The sequence below is a fragment of the Saccostrea cucullata genome, unplaced genomic scaffold (genome assembly GCF_032062105.1).
Source record: "Saccostrea cucullata isolate Sc308-1 unplaced genomic scaffold, CSIRO_AGI_Scuc_v1 ctg196, whole genome shotgun sequence".
Taxonomy (NCBI): domain Eukaryota; kingdom Metazoa; phylum Mollusca; class Bivalvia; order Ostreida; family Ostreidae; genus Saccostrea; species Saccostrea cuccullata.
Window position 1 is genome coordinate 61,196 of NW_026933558.1, and position 18,310 is coordinate 79,505.

The 18,310-nt window shown below is 32.2% G+C and overlaps 2 protein-coding genes across 2 annotated transcripts in view; one reads left to right on the forward strand and one right to left on the reverse strand.

The window, feature by feature from the left end:
• Positions 1-1,138: 1,138 nt before the first annotated feature.
• LOC134238627 (uncharacterized protein C6orf62 homolog) lies at positions 1,139-7,260 on the reverse strand. Its single transcript, XM_062720750.1, has 8 exons — positions 6,642-7,260; positions 4,562-4,648; positions 4,191-4,280; positions 3,521-3,643; positions 3,016-3,150; positions 2,621-2,680; positions 1,785-2,169; positions 1,139-1,407 (listed from the first exon to the last, which is right to left on the reverse strand). The coding sequence occupies exons 1-7, from the start codon at positions 6,768-6,770 to the stop codon at positions 2,107-2,109; spliced, it is 687 nt and encodes a 228-aa protein (XP_062576734.1). The 5' UTR covers positions 6,771-7,260; the 3' UTR covers positions 1,139-1,407; positions 1,785-2,106.
• Positions 7,261-9,015: 1,755 nt separating this feature from the next.
• The window catches only part of LOC134238628 (transient receptor potential cation channel subfamily V member 3-like), a 33,586-nt gene continuing 24,291 nt past the window's right edge, over positions 9,016-18,310 (forward strand). Inside the window, exons 1-8 of the mRNA XM_062720751.1 lie at positions 9,016-9,103; positions 10,018-10,153; positions 10,689-10,828; positions 14,956-15,227; positions 15,556-15,673; positions 15,718-15,762; positions 16,747-16,908; positions 17,091-17,200. Of these exons, the coding sequence (XP_062576735.1) occupies positions 10,056-10,153; positions 10,689-10,828; positions 14,956-15,227; positions 15,556-15,673; positions 15,718-15,762; positions 16,747-16,908; positions 17,091-17,200 (945 nt within the window). The 5' untranslated portion in view covers positions 9,016-9,103; positions 10,018-10,055. The remainder of the gene's footprint in view (positions 9,104-10,017; positions 10,154-10,688; positions 10,829-14,955; positions 15,228-15,555; positions 15,674-15,717; positions 15,763-16,746; positions 16,909-17,090; positions 17,201-18,310) is intronic.

An 18,310-nucleotide genomic window follows, 5' to 3' on the forward strand; every position in this document is an offset into this window, starting at 1 on the left:
GGCTCAATTTTTTCTCTCCAAATAACTGAGCAAAGATAGCAAAAAACTACATCCAAGTTATATAAAATGTTAAACTTTTAATTCATGTTGAAATTATTTTCATGTAATTTCTTTGAAATTTTTACTGCCATATTAAATTGGATCTTACTGTATACACCAGAAAATGATTTGCATATAATCAGCACTCTGGCTGCAGTATTTGCATTTTAATATCTGTGATAAATTTTCATTTGACAGATAGAATTACTGATGCACCACCGGGCATGTTTTTGCATACAATGCAATAATACCCTAAAATCCAATCATTAATTTAAACTTTTTAATATTGAGGCATGGAAATGTGCTGGCTTATTGAGTATGCTAACAAATTTATCCTTTGCCAAAAATACAGAAGAAAATGCTTTTTTAAACATTTTTTTCCATAAATTGCTCAAATAAATTTCACATTTAAGTTTTAACTTGAAAAGAAAACCTTAGTAAATAAACATGTATTAATCAAAACTTACAAAAAAATGTTTAAATAATAGAAGGTAAATCAAACAAAAAGGTATTCAAGGCTAAATCTGCAAATTAAAAGCTGATTTCAAATATTTCTCATTGTAAAACAGAAAAAATAAATGATTTAAACATAGTATGATTCTTAAAAACTTTACCGGTAATCATATCAACTTAAACAATCCTTTTTTGTAAAACAAAAATCCACTGAGAATGAATATGCACTCTTTTGTGGTACCAACCATAAATGATTTAGATTGAAATAAGAATTAATAGTATGACTGCATTTAAGAAATTCTAAACAAAAATAGACCAAAAAAATAGTTAAAAAGGTCACAGGACACAACACTAACCCGAGTCCATATACTGTAATTGTATTAGCGAAGATCTGACTTGGTGCATTTCTCAATGTTCTTATTTATGTCTATTTGTGCTAGACATTTAGCGTTTTACTTAAATTAGTGGAAGTTTTTGTCTGACAAAAGTGCTAAATAGAATATACAGCCAAATGTAATACATTTACAGTAACTGTAATATACTTTTCCCCACAGGCTCATAATTTTGTGGGATCACAATTTCTGCACAATTCATAAAAAGGAAAAATTCTGTTGATTGTTTATACTGTTTCTATCTGCCTTCAAGTTCACTGGGCCAAAATTATTGTAAAATATTACGACCTCTTCTTTAGCATTAATTAATACTATGCAGAAAAAAGTACTTTCGTACACACCCCTTTATGAACATGAGGTAAGGCTAATTTTAAAACTCATGACCAAAATCCAGGTCTTCTACCTTGAACAGATATATATCTGAAGATTATTTGAGATATTTGCAATTCAATTTAGTTTTATTATTATTTTTAATGACAGCATCCCATTGCATTTGAACAATTTTGAATTCCCTTCACTCAACCTTAAGGTATCCGATCCATATTAGCCCCCGATTCAATGGAATTGAATGCATAATAGATATGTATGGACTGAATACTCAGTGCAAAATGGGACATGTCCCAGGTATCTCCCTTTGAGTTTATTCTACCTTGATCAAATGCATCTTTTCACCACAGATATATATTGAAGTAATAATTTTTTTATTTTAAAAAACTTACTTCTTTCCATAGACTTCAATGCAATCTTCAATAATTTATTTCTGCTTAGGCAATAAAATTTTTGAAAATTTCTATTGGTAAATCCCTTTCTACTCTAAAATGCTTTAAAATAATATAAGGATATTTTACAAACAATTGATATTTAAGGTTAGAAATTTTGGTCCTAATATGGGTCGTATACCTTAATACACACTTGCTTTACAGCAGGTTGAAACAAACCCAGTTGTCTCCAAAGTACAAATGAATGTGGGAGCATAGATATATGCTAAACAACTTTGATCAGAAAAGCTCACTTAGGCTATGGGCACTGTTTACCTAAAAACTCAACCAAAACTCTCTGTAAATTTGTATACAATGAATGATCTGCTTTGCTGAGCAAATGTGTTCCTTGCAAAGAAATGGAATGCAAAATAAAAATGTAACCGGCAGGTAAAATTAACAAACTGTCCAAATCCTTATCAAATTTTTATAGTAGGAGCTCCAAGTGTTACAGCTGTTTGACATCACATGAGATGTGTGGACAAGAAGTCGCTGATGGTACCAGCACCCCACAATGTCAGCTGATTCTAAACAAAACAAATATATCAGTTAGGTAAAACTCAATGATACAAAGTTGTCCTCTTTTATCTTGATAGGCTGCATAGCAACAGTATATATTTTAAACTTATGTCCCCTGGCCAGAGTGAGTGCTACTTTAATAATAAATTTCCTTTGTTGGTAAGAGTTTTCACATTTACAGAAGGGAAGTTTATGTCATTCACCTGGATTTATCAACTATCAGTAATTGGGGCTATGGTCCAGCAATAGTGAATAAATGAAACATAAGTGCAAAAGTTCTAGTCAAATGCTAAAAACAGTGTCAAAAGTTACATAAAATTTATCAACGTTCCTTGTCAATTTTTCTTAATTACTGAAATCTTGACATTTACCAGGGGGTATTTTACCATCTGTTCATCTATTCAGGGTTTTAAAAAAATTATGTGCCTTTATTGTGCTACAGCAAAGTACAGAACTTACCTGTGGGAGATACAGACAGACACTGGACAGCTTAAATACAGTCATCTTGTTTGTGGTGGTCTAAAATATAAATTCAATTTTACCATCTGTCCATGATTCATTAACAGAGGTTGTTCCAGTGACATGATTACATATTTGACAGTGCAAAATATGTGTAGATAATACTTAACACAAATGCTTTATATATTGATCCATTATAATCTTTATTTAAAGAAATTATGATCTGCTGATCTTAATTTTATTAAGGCAGTAGAGAGAAATGTCGGCAAAACTTAAAAAATTAAAAAAAATTTAAACAAAAAATATTCATATTTGACTAGATTTTAACAATGAGCCTAAAGAACCTTTTTTTTTAATTTCTTTGACTATACCAGTATACAGAGTTAAAACTGAACCTGGATATGGTGCTTATCCAGAAACAAGAACATGGACTGTTTAGGGTCATTGATGATCAGAGCCGATCTCTCCTTCTTATTGACCAAACGAGCAAGCTGTTTATCATAGTCCTCCTGAGTGTAAACAAAATCTTCCTTCAAAAAAAAAAAAAAAAAACATCAGATAAAAAATCTTCCTACAAATATTATTTATGTCTTCTTTTAAATTTGTAAAATACATTCAGTGATATTTCATATCACTTTGTTAGAATAAAGATGAATGTCCTATAAAATATAAAAATTTGAATGTATAGGCATTTCTAAAATATATGAAATAAACACAACTTTGATGTCCAAGTCCTCAAATCAAATCAATTGGTTGAATTTCTTTGAATAAATTGGTTAAGACTCTCTTGACATACATGGGGTATCTTCTAAGTCTCATATTCCACAAGGTAAAAAAAAAATAATTTTCATAAACAAAATACAGAATAAAAGACGAATTTATAAAGTATTCCTTTTTTACCATGACAGGCTTGAAAGGCATATCCTCTCCTTTCCATCTAGAAAACAATCTCCCTTCTATTTTCTCAATGTCATTTCTTGGCCACAAAAGAAAATCTACATCTGTAGTACAACCAAGAATATCCTGGATAAAAACAAATTAAGACAGTCTTATTACAGAACTTTTAATAATCATTATCAAATTGTCATATGCAGAAAATCATATTAATACTTAGGGTCAATTAATGATTTTAAAAAGTATACCTAAAATATTCAAGATAATATTTTATTCAGAAATCAAGTCTTTTGAATCAATGATTAATAAAAAACACAACATGATGCACAGATATTACAAAAAAATGCAATATATATAAATTTGTTATATATATAAGATGAGTTTTACTGTATTTGATTTGCACAATTATTGAAAGACAACTCTATGATTTACACATCTCAAGATCACAGGAAGTTCAATATGTTTCATCACACATCACATGAATTAAAATATTCAATATTTAAGCATCAATAAAGAATGTTAGTGTTAGATTAGGTTAGCCTTGGAATTAAGTTTAGCTACTGGGTTGGTATTGAGTTAGGGTTAGCATTAAACTATGGTTAGGGTTAGGCTGAAGGTGTTAGGGCTGGGGTTAGATATAAATCAAGTGAAAAGGGGAAGTTCAATTAATACTTACGCGTCTTAATGGATGCCAACGAGGAGCATGGAGCTGAACGATATCTTTTTCTAACAGTTCCTGAGAACTTTCTAAAGAATAAGCTTGATCCTGAAAGAAAAAGCAGACACATCAACCAGTAAAAAGTTATTTCAGATTTCTTAAATTCCAAACTCAAAGTTCTTCTCACAATGCAACATTCGTGTTAATGGCTATGAAGTATCAATTCCTTTCAGTGTTCAATGGTTCACAGAGCAAATGTTTACTCATTGAAAAACTACTAAAAACATTAAAGTCTGATTGAAACACTGCATGACTTCCTGAAGGAAAAAAAAACATAACAGATGCACAATATACTCTAATTTTGGAAAATTTAGCTGACATTTACGTACCTTGACACCTTTTAGAATACAATCCTCATAATTGTTTGTCATTACTGGAACTACATCTGAAACTTCAAATAGGGCAGCTCTCTTTTTCTAAAAAGAAAGCAACAAAATGTTACAGAACAGAAAAGAGATAATCAATGCATGAATTTAAAAGTTTTACAATCTGTATCAGAACAAAAGGCTCATTAACAAACATTTAAATGACACTGTGTCAAAATAGTAAAGTTAAAAAAAGACACAGACATCGAACATTTCTGTCTGGTGTAAAAATGATGCGTCAGATCAGAGGCACTGTATATCGGTAAGGTTCGATGGTCCAATGTCTTTCATACAGACTGATACAAAAATTGTTCCAATTTTATTATCAAAGGGACTACACAGCCCCCTAATTCAAGGATACTGTTGTGTAGATAGACTGAGTGACCCACCATTTAACATAAAATAGCTTCATGCAGGGTTAGGGGTTTAAGGGTCCTCCACACCATGTGACTTGTGACGTATATAGAGAAAAAATACTTTTACTTCCGGTTTTACTTAGATTTTACATCGGCGAATTGCCTGGAAACCGCTTGTAAGAGAGTCTTCGAAAGAGAAAGTAGGACACTCATAACAATGAACACGTGGCATGGTCACGGAGTGACCGATAGAAAAAGATGTCCGTTTTTTCTGTAAAAGACAGACAAATGACTGGGTTTATGTTACATAATAATTCCTAAACAAGGAATGCTGGTATGACGGGAACTTTTAGGTTATTTATACTTTCCGGCTACTCAACCCACTGACATGATTATCGTCAACAGTCTGTGTTGAAAGTTGAAATTTTTTGCACACTAATTTGTGCATTTCAATAAGACATCATCTCATTGTGTTTATAAATATTTATAAAATAGTGTGCGTTTCTAGTTTTCCTCTTTTACATGACTGTATCTCTGTCTAGTTTAGTGTTTCTCAGTGAAAGAACTATTGCGGGAGAGAGAAAGAGAGAGGAGAGAGAGGGGGTGGAAGCTTTTAATTCACTGTTGCAGTTTTGAATATCTTACTTTGAAATAAAATTACTAATTAATAAGACTTTAAAATAAAATTTAAAGGAAAATATATAAAACATTTTTTGATACCAATGATTTTGAAAATATTTTTCTACATTGAAATGTGTTCAATATACATGTACATATTTAATTCAATGTTTTTTGTGTTGTTTTAATTATTTTTAATAACTTTCATGCCATTTTAAACACCTTATGCTATAGCAGGAGCAGGTATATATTAAAACAGGCCATTTCCTGATTGTCCTTGATGTGAAATTTCTCTAGATGTATTTGAGAGAAATTTCTTTCTGATTTTTTAAATTTTATTTTTTTAAAATTAAATTAAATGTATATTGTTTTTCTTTAATAAAATAACTTCATTAACCCCCCCCCCCCAAAAAAAAAAAAAAGAATTCAATGAAAAATTATATATTTTTATTTTTATTTCAATGTGAAAATAAGAGAATCTTGTTATACTATTTTACCTGGAATTTGATTAAAAGTAAAGTGTTAATTTTTGGTGTGCAATCAATGACAACGCTTTTAAACTTAAAGATAAATTCAAATAGTCTTTGAAACTGTGAAATTTATTATTTTAAAAATTAATGATAATAAATTACAATATATTGCAATATATTGCAATATTCAAAGTAAAATATTGCAATATATCGCAATATGGATTTCCTTCGCAATACCCAACTCTAGTTGATATGCTTGTTAAAAGTAATGCTAACATAAGCTGTATGTGTGTGGAGGGCCCTTAAATGAATATGTCAGTGCTATGAAAAAGAAGAGCTGCTTGATTTTGTTGGATTTAAACCTATTTAAAGGTAAAAAAAAATAAAAGTTTTTTAAAGTATTTGGGAATATTAAAAAAATGTCTAAAAGTGAAAAAGTGAAGCATGCAGGGAATTTGTTTCAGCCTTTTTTGATAGCAACAATCAGTCCAAGTTTACTTTTTTAGACTTAAAAATCTAACTGACATTACTACTTTTATACAGTGTACTGTAATATATTTTTCTTAAAGATAGCATATGACACCTTTTTTGTTGGTTTACCTTTTCTTTGAAGTGAAAAATAATGTACATTTTGAACTCAAACTGGTCTGCAAGAGACTCTCTCTTTTTCTTCAGCTGATTTCGCAAACGGTTGACGGCTGAATTTTTTCTGTTGTGTGGATCGCCCATTTTGGTAGGTGATACTTTCTACATTATCTATGGTATCAATAAGTCTAGAATTGATTTTCAGAGTAAAATTTCGATCCTTTCCTTCCAAAGCGAGCAATATTTTAGTCTCTTTATATAACTACATTTCGACTTCAAAAGTTAAAAGGGAGAAATATGAGATCTATTTATGCATTAACGACTGTTGATCCTGGATGGGGTCAAAAAGTTTGTGTTGTTTTTAGCATCCTTCCGTCTCTGTCACCATAATTGATCTCTGATCCTTATGCATTCAATCCGCTTTCCTTGCAAACCATTGTCCTTTATCTGTATACCGTAGATCCAAATGAGAAAATATTGAAGGAATGAAAAGACGGTGAGAAATTTAAGTGTTCCTCGGCCATATTTGGTAGGATTCGCGGCGAATTTCACGCTTTTCCAGGCAAATACGCTTTATGTCCAGATACATCTGTTGCAAAATGGTGATATGTCACCTTCCTGTTTACCTCCTCTCACGAAAGAGTTCGTCTGGCTGTGGCGGGAAAATATAAAACTAATCTATCTTTAGCCAAACATATTTTAGAAATCAGAAAGTTTAAAAACATTCAATTTAAGTAAAAAAAAAAAAGAAAATTGGATCATTTAAAAATATATATCAAGACATCGAGTTTATTTGTATCCTCTGTCCTTATATGTATGAAAAGTATCAAAGAACTACACACGCTAACTCTCGATTCTCGCCTACATTTTACAACCATTAAAATCTTATACAAAGAACAGTTCAATGGTAATTATTTAATAATTTTAATACAAAAGCTAAATAGTAAATCATCCCTATTCCATCTCTTGATACAAAGGGGGAGTAATCAGTTCATCGTTAGAGAATAGTTTCCACTGAAATAGTTGAACCCACACTTTTCAAAAATTATGTCCCTTGGCCACTATCTTTGGAGTGTTATTATAAAGTACAAAACTAGCGTAGTGTATGAAACAAGCGCCTGTGGATCTGCCATATTCCATTATACGAAGGAAATGAGAATCTAAAATTAATCAGAAATTGGATTAAAATGTTACGGACATGTGTTTTATTTAAAAAAGAATATTTAAGTTAAATCATTAAGACTAAATCATTTGAAAAGCGTCTTTTGACTCTTTCCGAGCACCGAGGACATTATTTATTCCACAGCCCTCGTATAAGCAGGCGCGGACCCAGGAATTGAAGTTAGAGGGGGCGCCAAAAGTAGGCAAGGGGTCTGGGGGCCGCCTTGAGGCCCCCAATGGGTCCAGGGCAAATCCCTGGTGGGGGCCGGGGAGGGCGAAGCCCCCGGAAGCTCCTGGATTCTAGAGATTTTGTAGGGTAAAAATGAGGTCTACCAACTACCAAGTATACATATTTACATTTTCTAGACGAAACTGTGATTTACGTTAATTTTGAAAATTTAAGGGGAGGAGGGGGGCGGGGGGGGGGGGGGCGCCGGGTGCGCCCCCCCCTTAAATCCGCCACTGATTAGATAGTATTTTATGAAGAAATTTCGGTTCTGATAAAAAATAATATACATGTACCCTCCACTACCCAACTTATTTCGGGGATTTATTTTTCTTTCTTTATCAAATTTCAAGCGATTCAAATTTTCCCGTAGTTGTTCCCTTTCAAAAACGATACATACATCTATGTAGCATTCTTATTTATAATTTGTAAGCACTGGTACTTGTGGACAGGACCCCCCCCCCCCCACCACCACCACCCCCATATACATCCCTGGTCAAAAGAAGATTCTCCATTTTATAATACCAGGGTATGACTTTTTTTGTTGTAAATCGTTAAATCTGTTATTTTTTTAAGGATTTTTTCATATGGAATACATTGTAAATAAGTACTAGAAACATAATTCATGAGAAAAATATTCAAGAAATATTTGACCAGGGAAGTATATTGGGGTGGGGTGGGGGTCCTGTCCACAAGTACCTGTGATGCAAGTTGCCTCTGTAGGCCTAATTTCGAACATATTCTCGGTTGTACTTAATAAATTTATGAAAGGAATTTTATTTAATTTTTATCATGTCTAAAATTTCATTTCGTTGCCGCGATTTTAAAATTGTCTAGAAGATTAAAAAATTATACTTTTTTCTAAACTGTACAAACAACTTTCTCACTTATTAATTTTTTATATAGATGTATATTCTTCTAAGTAAGCCCTAAGGAATAAAACATTGATTGTTTGAGACTTTTTCGGAATTTGCATCTCATTTCCACCCCTACTACTATACAAAAAACGCGGGAAATCGTTGTCACCGACTACAACGTAAACATCAATGGCGACGGGCATATGACAGTTTAACTGATATTCTTCCAACAGGTACTTGTATCAGGGTTTTATATGTCTCTGCTTTTATACTCATGCCTAATTAGTTATGATTTCTCTTTAAATGAATTAATTAAGTTACAAATTTTATTACATAAAATATTTTGCATCAACCTAATTTGAGGGTTACACAAACACAGACCGCGTTTCCTCTAATGAGTAACTTACGGCAGCTGTAGGGGTCCGATACTATTACTTCATTTAAATTACGCATACAGACTTATATGGTTATTCAGAGAAGACTTTTTTATCATACTAAACCACACTTATTTCGAAAACAAGCATAACACTGATAACACTGTGCCAGTTTCCTCTGTCAGGGACTATCATCGTTTTTTGAAACAAGTATTAATATGCAGTTGCTTCTGGATTGAATAACACAGAAGACAAGTTCTAGTCACTAAGAATAAAAGGAAGATAACGGAATGACTGGTAATATTTCAGCACAATTTGATATAGGACACTTTTCCATTGTCTAGCTGCACAAAGGTGGTGCAGTTACCCTGAGGTTACATTGGAAATGCATCCCTGGCTTAAAATTGTTCAAAAAACTTCAGTGTTTGATTAACTAATCTCTGTCCATGACTGCCTTTTTTCAAAGTCCATCATACAGATATAGTTTAAGTCACACACCTGCAAATTTTTGTTTAAACTTCTTATTTAAATTTGTATGTACATTTGTGAAAATATTCATTAGATTAGCTATTAACCAAGCTACCTCAAGTAACTAAATAAATAACGCTACATTAGTAATTCAAGTAGTGATTGTACTGGACTTGACATATATTGACCCTATATATAATGGGAAAGACAGAATAAGCAGCATTCTTTAATGTTAATTGCAGTTTTAATGCTCACTTTAATGTTAATTGCAATTTATAACCACATTTTCATTTTTTGTCTTTCAGCTATGAAGATATAAGACGAATTTAATCAATTCTTTAAGATGGATAACAAAAAGAAGCGGAAAGGAAAGGTAGCTCCTACGGGAGAGGAGAACAGCTCATTTGAACTAGACATACGATCTGATATTCAGAATAATAGGTAAACTTTCTTGCAGCTGATAAAACCCATGTGATTTTCTTATTCACCATTGAGAGTGAATGCACATATGCGTCACATGTTTATTTTTGTGTAGAGTAGATGTAAATTGAGACTTATTTGATTTAGAACAACTACATTTATATTTTCATATATATTTCAAAAATATACAGGTTATATCTAAAGGAAATATACATGTATGTTTAGATAGAAATATAAATAAAATGTTTTCTGGTTCTTGCAGTTCAGGTCAACTTAATTGTTCTGTCAGTGTGTGTGGCTATGCATCATGTTTATTTAACACATTAGATTCACAGAGTCGAACAATTCCTCAAAATATAATAAGTAAATATTCATTTTATTTGGTCACTTACATGTAAGGATAGCTGGTTACAATGAATTATGATGCTAAATTTTTTCAGTTTATCTCTGTTTTACTGCGTTAGTGACTGTATCTAGCTTGCAGTCTCAACAACAGAATGTGAATATGCTGCTCTTTGTAATTATAATGAAATTTTCTTTTTATTTTTACTTTCAGTAAACTTATAAACACATTAAAGAACAAAGTGATGGAGACTTCAAACAAGCAAAATGCTTTGTCTGCCATTGTTGGTGCCAAAGGCATGGCCTCGAAATGGAAGCATTATGCATCTATGAAGCGGGTCATTAAGTCCAAAAGTATGTATTCTTTACAGTTAATTTATATCCACTTTTGATAATAAACTTGTTTTAAAACAAATTAAAAGTATTTACAAGCCAACTTGTACCTAAATTAATATATCTTATATGATTAACCTATTTAACTCTAGCTTATTATTTTGTATCCCACTGGTTCTATCAGTGTAACACATATTTCAGTAGGTTTAGATACTTATTGTTAGGTAGTTTGATTAAATATAGAGTTTATCCTTCAAAGTTTTAATTTAAAAGACCTGCATGCATTTCTATGTATTTGAATAAATTAGTATACTTGATGGAAGTGCTAATATTTCCCTTATTAACTTTTTCCTTCTTTTTGATCCAATGAATACTGGAATAAATTTCTTCTACAGAGAAGAATGGTAAGATGTACATTCAATGACTACAGATATAGAAAACAATACACATATGTACATGTATAAGATCATGCTAAAATGTTCATAACTTGTATATTTCATCCTGTTTCACTAAATTTTTAGACATTTCTTTTGGATTAATACTTGTACAGTATTTAGTGTTTTAACTTTGAATTTTCAACTCTCTTTTTGGATTTTACAAAAGCACATTTAAGTATGATCTTGTTAAATATGTGTAGATGTAAACATGTACATACAAACACAAATATATGCAGCATGTTTTTGTTTAACTTCTTGTATGAGAAGTATGCTTTAATTTCCTTATGTTGTATTTGTATATAGTACAATGTAGCAGCATTAGGGTGCATGTGTTTATCTTTCACTAAAACTATAGTTGTAGTTCATACATGTATATCACTCTTAAAATTACCAATGCAGTTAGCTATGAAAAATTTTCATGACATACATGTATTTTAAAGCAGCCTACAGTACATCCAATAATTTTGGTATGGGGGGGGGGGAGGGAGGGGTTCAGATTTATTTACAAACAAAAAACAAAAAAAACAAATATAGCTGGTATAGTTATACAGTTATTATATAGAGTACATGTATTATAAACAAACTCCCCAGATATTCCTGACACCAAAGTTACCCTTAACATGGTACTTATTCTTCAACAGAATTTATGCACACCATTACTTATTCCTTTAATTTTATGATAGAGTTGAGGTATTTGAATCGGCATATATTGCACGTTTTAGGTGAGGTTTACTGTAAATAAAGCAGTTTGTGTTAGTGTGGCTTTAGTTACTGAAAGTGTGAGACAAACTTTCACAATCTACACTGGGGAAAGGAAAGTGCTGTGGTCATAATGCAGTGAAATAAACACTAATATATGAGGTTTCATGTTAGTTTTTTTTTTTGGGGGGGGGGTATATTAACTTTATGTAATTTTTGGTTTACTTTTTCATAACAAATACCAGAAATGGATTCTCAAGGGAGTAATTATTGCTATATACAACAAACAATCAGGTACTACTCACTTATGAAAATAAGTATAACTTAAAGATATTTCATATTATTTATAATTTGATTGACAATAAGTATTGTATTGTAAAGTGGCATATTTGAATTCTTTTGAGGGTCCCGGAATGATAAAAGTAAATTATCAGCCATAACTTTCAGTCTGCTCATGGATTTTGTGGTTTGTTAAACAAAATTTAAATTACCATTGGTTCATGATTTCTTAGCATACTAACTTGCTTTTTATGATGGTTGATTTGATTTGTTCTGTATAGTAACTGAGGATGAAGAAAAACCAAAACCATTCATAGGTAAACAGCTGTACTAGTTGTCTCTATGTAAAAGCAGAGTTGCAGTGTAGTTTGCATTGCTATAACATATACTAAGTGCATGTATACATTTTCATATGATTATCAATCACATGTGTTGAATCCATGCATGTACAATGTATTTTCTTGCATGTTCTGAAATTGTTTGTTATGAAGCTAATTCCAAAGTGTGTGCCTTCTCTCAGATTTTTGATACTTTTTAGCTCACCTCAACAAAGTTGGGGGAGCTTATGTGAAACTTTTTGTGTTGACATCCAGGTTACAAGTTTTTTTTTTTAAGTACTTCTATGCCCTATATTGATCAGACATGAAAGATGCTTCTACATGTAGTATGTTTCATTCTACCAGTCAAGGTTTCAGATGCTGCAATTTCAGCTAAGGAATGACCAGGTTAATGTTTTAGGAGCAGGTACAGGTAAACGTTTTTGATGCAGGTTTATGTTTTTGGTGCAGGTCTCATTTCCAAGTAAGTATGAGCCCTATATTGATTAAACTTGCATGGTTGATACATCTAAGGATGCTCACTTCCAGACTTACTTTGGATGCTTTGGATGCTGAATATGACCTACATTTTTCAGATGAGTGAAAAGGTTCAAGTTTTGGAGCAGGTTCATTCTAAAGTAGGCGTAAGCTCTATGTTGAGCAAATTTAACTTGCATGGATGATACATGTAAGGATGCACACTAATGGACTTGCTTCGGATGCTGGAACCGGCATACATTTTCCAGATAATGAACCAGGTTAAAGTTCTATTACCAGGAAACTATAAGGTATATCTTAACCAAATTTGCAAGGATAATGTATCAAGGGATGAACACTCTCAAACTTGCTTTAGACACTGGATTTGAATTAAATTTGCTGGATGAGTGACTAGTATGAAGTTTTTGGATAAGTATCTTCCCAAGTAACTGCAAGCCCTATCAGATCAAATTTACATAAATGTTGCATCTTGGGATGTAAACTTCTCGGTTTTAGCTTAATGTGGAACTTTGCCTTACTTAAAGACACTATTTATTGAGGTGAGCTCTGTAATCTCTGATTACATATGTTTTACTCTGTTGTTATTGAAACATGTACCCCCTTTCAAAAGCACTGGATTTGACATAACATGTTTTGTATTTTGATTTTGGTTATATATACATGTATATACATGTACTTCTAAAATGTAACCAAGTGAAATACTATTAACTTATAAGGCCTAGAAAAAAAATATGTTTGTTTCCGCTTTCAGGCTGAAAAAATATAGGGTAGGTAGGTAGGCAATTTTTTTTTTTTTTTGAAAAAAATTTTTTTGCTTCTTTAATCAAAACGTGTATAGAAGTAACATTAATGACAAAAGAAATGGTGTTTTCAAGCATTACTTGACTTAACTTATAATAGAAAGGTGACCCAAACTTCTTTCTGTTTGAAAATGCAAAGTTGGAGGCTATAATTCCCTGGTTGAAATCTTGGACATCATGGGACAAAAGCATTAAAAAAATATTTAGGGTCGGCACTATAAATTAGGGTCGGTCGGGAAAGCGGAAACAAACATAATTTTTTTCTAGGCCTAATGATGACTAGGATCTTAGATGCAATTCAGGGCATTTTATATTAATGTAATTACTATATTTGCATATAAAACGTTGATGTTTTAAATTCAACATTTTAAAAGTTGATTTATGTAGTTACTGCATGATATTAAATTCTTTCTGCACATGATGTTTTTTTAATTTAATTTTAATTTGATTTGAATTTTTTTTTTAATAATTAAATTGAATGCTTTTTAAGGCAAACTTAATTTCAGAAGAATAGAAGTAATAGTTAGCCGAATATACTTGTAGTACCGGTACATGTATTAACAAAGCAATTATTTGCAGTTAATTTACTGAACATATATATTAAATGAAACAGTTTTGAACCTTGGATGATTTTAGCTAGATACATCACTCATGAAAAGAATTGGCAATAATTGTTCCATGAAGTACATAAATTCCTCACGATATCTGAAAACATTTTAGATAAAAAAATTGGTCCATCATTGCTCTTATTATTTCCCAAGAGTATTCTCTGCAACATAGAGTTTAAGATCGTTATCATTCTGTCATCCTAGATTTTATTTTACCACAGTATCACATTTGATATTGAGTAACAATGGATATTGTCTCCATGTATTACATGTTCTACCTGCATATTTCATTTCGTAACATATATTGATTGAAATTCTTTACTTTAATCAATAATTTTGCTTTGATATAGTGTAAAAGTATTTATTTCTATCCACCAGGATTTGATAATCATGTCTAAGTTTTAGAACTGACTTTGTAATTGACATGTGAACAACCAGTGCACAAAACCTTCACTGTAGGTTGAACTAAGAAGAGGTTTTCATGAATTTTCTAACCTCTCACTGTTACAGATACACAAGATGACGAGGAGACATCAGCCATTAAGGGAAAAGGGATAGACCAGATGGAAGAGGTGGACGCTTTTAAACCTTTTGGAATGAAACAGGACACCAAAAAGAAGCTGCGCTCAGCCAACGATAAAACACTGATTGACTATTTTTATCAGTTAGGGCAGTCCAGGGACCCTAATGCCAAAGTGGACCTGGATTTTGTCGATTCCTTAATTAAGAATGGGGCTAACATAAACTGCTCAGACAAACATGGACAAACGTTAATGCATGAGGTAAAGAAGTCAAGTAAACAAACTTGTACCTCACTTGCTAAGTAATGCATTAGATTTATAAACTTTGATAGTAAATGCGATATTTGACCAAAACTGATTTTCATCAAGTCAGCTAAGATTTGATTTAGCACTCTCTGAAAGTGCTAGATATATATTAATGATTTATACTTGATTAAGCAAAGCTGCTTTCCACATAGGCCATACTTAACACAACACACAGCCAAATCAGGCAAATATGATGTGTTAAGAGTTCCCAGGATATGTTTTCTAAGTTGATGAGGATAATTGCTATGATTTTTGGCATGAGGATATCATTTTGTATTGACAGGTCTGTCGCACCTGGCATATTGATGTAGCTAAGTTTCTGTTGGAGCTGGGGGCTAACGTGAACCAGGCTGATAAATATGGCCGCACGCCTTTACATGTTGCTGCAGCTGTAGATTATGGCACATAAGTAGACTACACTAAGATACATAATTCTGTGTATCAGTTTGGTCTAATTTCGAAATGGTAGAAATACTCATTAAAAATGGAGGTTTGTGTTCAGACTGTCAGTGTTATTTTTAACATATAAGAATTCCCTCATGATATCAGATTACTTTTGCTGCAGACAAATGTCATATTGTTATAAAAGAACAAGATACTTTTCATGTTTTCATTGGGGCACCTGCTTGGAATTTTAAATAGTACATTTTATTTATTCTCTGAACAAGGTAGCATTTATTTCTGTTCAAATTTCTTTGAGATGCCCTGTTTATACATTGAAAAGAAAGCATCTGTTGATACATTTCTGATTTTTTTTTTAATGCATGATATAAGAATCTTTCCATGAATGCTTTCTCAAGAGTTGATTACATTAGAAGTTGAAGAGTTGATTACAATAAAATTTGAAGAGTTGATTACATTAGAAGTTGAAGAGTTGATTACAATAAAAGTTGAAGAGTTGATTACATTAGAATTTCTGACCTCTGGCTCAGAGTCTGATCCACTTACTCATGCATTACTTTGGGTCCTAGCTGCAGATTTTGAAGCATTATGGTTTTATACATTTGTCTTTGACCATAACACTACAGATCCTGTAGTGCAAAAATTGTGCAATTTACGGCGCAAGATTTTCTGTGCACAGTTGTCGAGAATATCTCCACTTTCCAGCATTGTTTAACAAACTACCTTTCACTTCCCAAATCCAGACATATTTCTGAACTAACCTGTATATTTTATCTACCTATCTTTATAGTCACCTCTACAGACCAATAAATTCGCTTATTGTGAAGTTGTTGATAGGCAGAAAATTCAATACAAGAAATTTTACTGGTTGACCAATGCTCGAACGTGGAAAAATTAATTCTCTCCAACTGTGTCCAGACAATCTTGTGCCGTAAATTGTACAATATTTGCATTACAGGATCTGTAGTGTTATGGTCAAAGACAAATAAATAAAACCATAACGCTACAGTTTCTGCACCTATTTGGGTCCATGTGTCTCATACTCAGTGATGGAAATTTTTTTTTTTTTCAGCTGACAGAGAGTCACTTAGTAACGAAAAACAAACACCAGTCCACTATGCTGCCAAAAATGATGCGTGTAGTTCTCTGAAAATGTTGATTAAACTGAAGTGCAAATATAATGATGTCCGAGATTACAAGGGCAGGACCCCTCTGTTTGTGGCAGCAGAACTGGGTAAGTTCAGAAATAAAGATGTAGTACAGAATTTTTGTAAAATTAGTTATTTATCTATATAAAATAGATAATATATTTTACAATGGAAAATTCCTAAGTTCTTTCATCTAAAGAGATCACAATGGACAGACAGTCTCAAACTGTACATAATAGAGTAACTGTCATTCTATGAAATGTTGCAGATCGGAGTGAGACAGCCAGTCTTCTGTTGGATTATAAAGCAGATGTCAGAATCACAGACGACAGTGGGATGAAGCCATTAAGTTGGATGATAACTAAGATGCCTCCAGTGGTACGTACTCCCTGTAACATGACAAGTTACACTGAGTTAGTTTCTGTCTACAGTAACACGTTTTAAACCAAGCCCCGGGGCTTGACAATTCTACTTTGTTTATAACCATAATTGTGTATATCTCGGAGTTCACTATGTGGTTTAAAGCCATGGGGAATGAAAAGCCACTTCACACTATAAGCATCAATTCATTAGAAGTGTGTTTGCTATAAGTGTGTTATACTGTAGTTTGTAGAGGGAGTAAATTCTTGTCAAGTTTGTTGAGTGAGTCAGTCCATCAAGTTTGTAGAGTGAGAAATTTAAGTCAAGATTGTAGAGTGAGAAAGTCCAGTCAAGTTTGAAGTGTGAGAAAGTTAAGCCAAGTTTGTAGAGTGATATAGTTCAGTCAAGTTTGTAGAGTGTGAATGCTCCTGTCTAATTTATAGAGTATGCTAGTATGGCACGCCGATTGGTTCAAAAATATTTTCTGCACAACGATAAAGATTTCATACACGAGCTAGATGAAAAAATTACACGAGTAAAATAAAAATGCACGTACAGGTAAAAATTGCACATAGTTTGAAAGATTTTAGCACAAACAATATGAAAAATACACGAACCCGACATTTTTTGCACGATTTAGGGGTATAATATGCACAAACAAAAATCAAAAATTGCACGAGCAGAGGAAACTAAAAATTACACAAACAATTTTACTGCGCATACAGCTGCGCATATCATTATTATGCACATAGAATATTCATTGTGTTCTTGGTTTTTTGTACTCTTTATCGCTTCATGTATACTGTGCTGGATGTAATCGAGAATGGAAATTAAATGGCGTTGACGATGGCATGTGCTTTATTTTGCTTCTTTATTTCTTTGCTAAAACTCGATCCAATTTCTAGCTAATGTCAATCGAACAAATGAATTGTTTCCATGTGATCTATATATGTGAGAATACGTTTTTCGAAAATATTATGTTTTTCATATGATGCAAACTCGACTCCGAACTAAAAGTACCTAACGATAAACAGAACGTTTGACTAGGATCTTGATTTCCTTTTAAAAAAAAAAGTTAGAATTATTTTGTTATGTTTTTTATTTAAATAAACACTCTATAGCTTTCGA

Excerpts from the sequence above, each read along its gene's own strand:
- LOC134238627 (XM_062720750.1), bottom strand. The coding sequence starts at position 6,770 with ATGGGCGATCCACACAACAGAAAAAATTCAGCCGTCAACCGTTTGCGA. Across the intron at positions 4,649-6,641 it reads TTTTTCACTTCAAAGAAAAG|AAAAAGAGAGCTGCCCTATT; the intron begins GTAAACCAACAA and ends CTTTCTTTTTAG. Across the intron at positions 2,170-2,620 it reads TCTGTCTGTATCTCCCACAG|AATCAGCTGACATTGTGGGG; the intron begins GTAAGTTCTGTA and ends TGTTTTGTTTAG.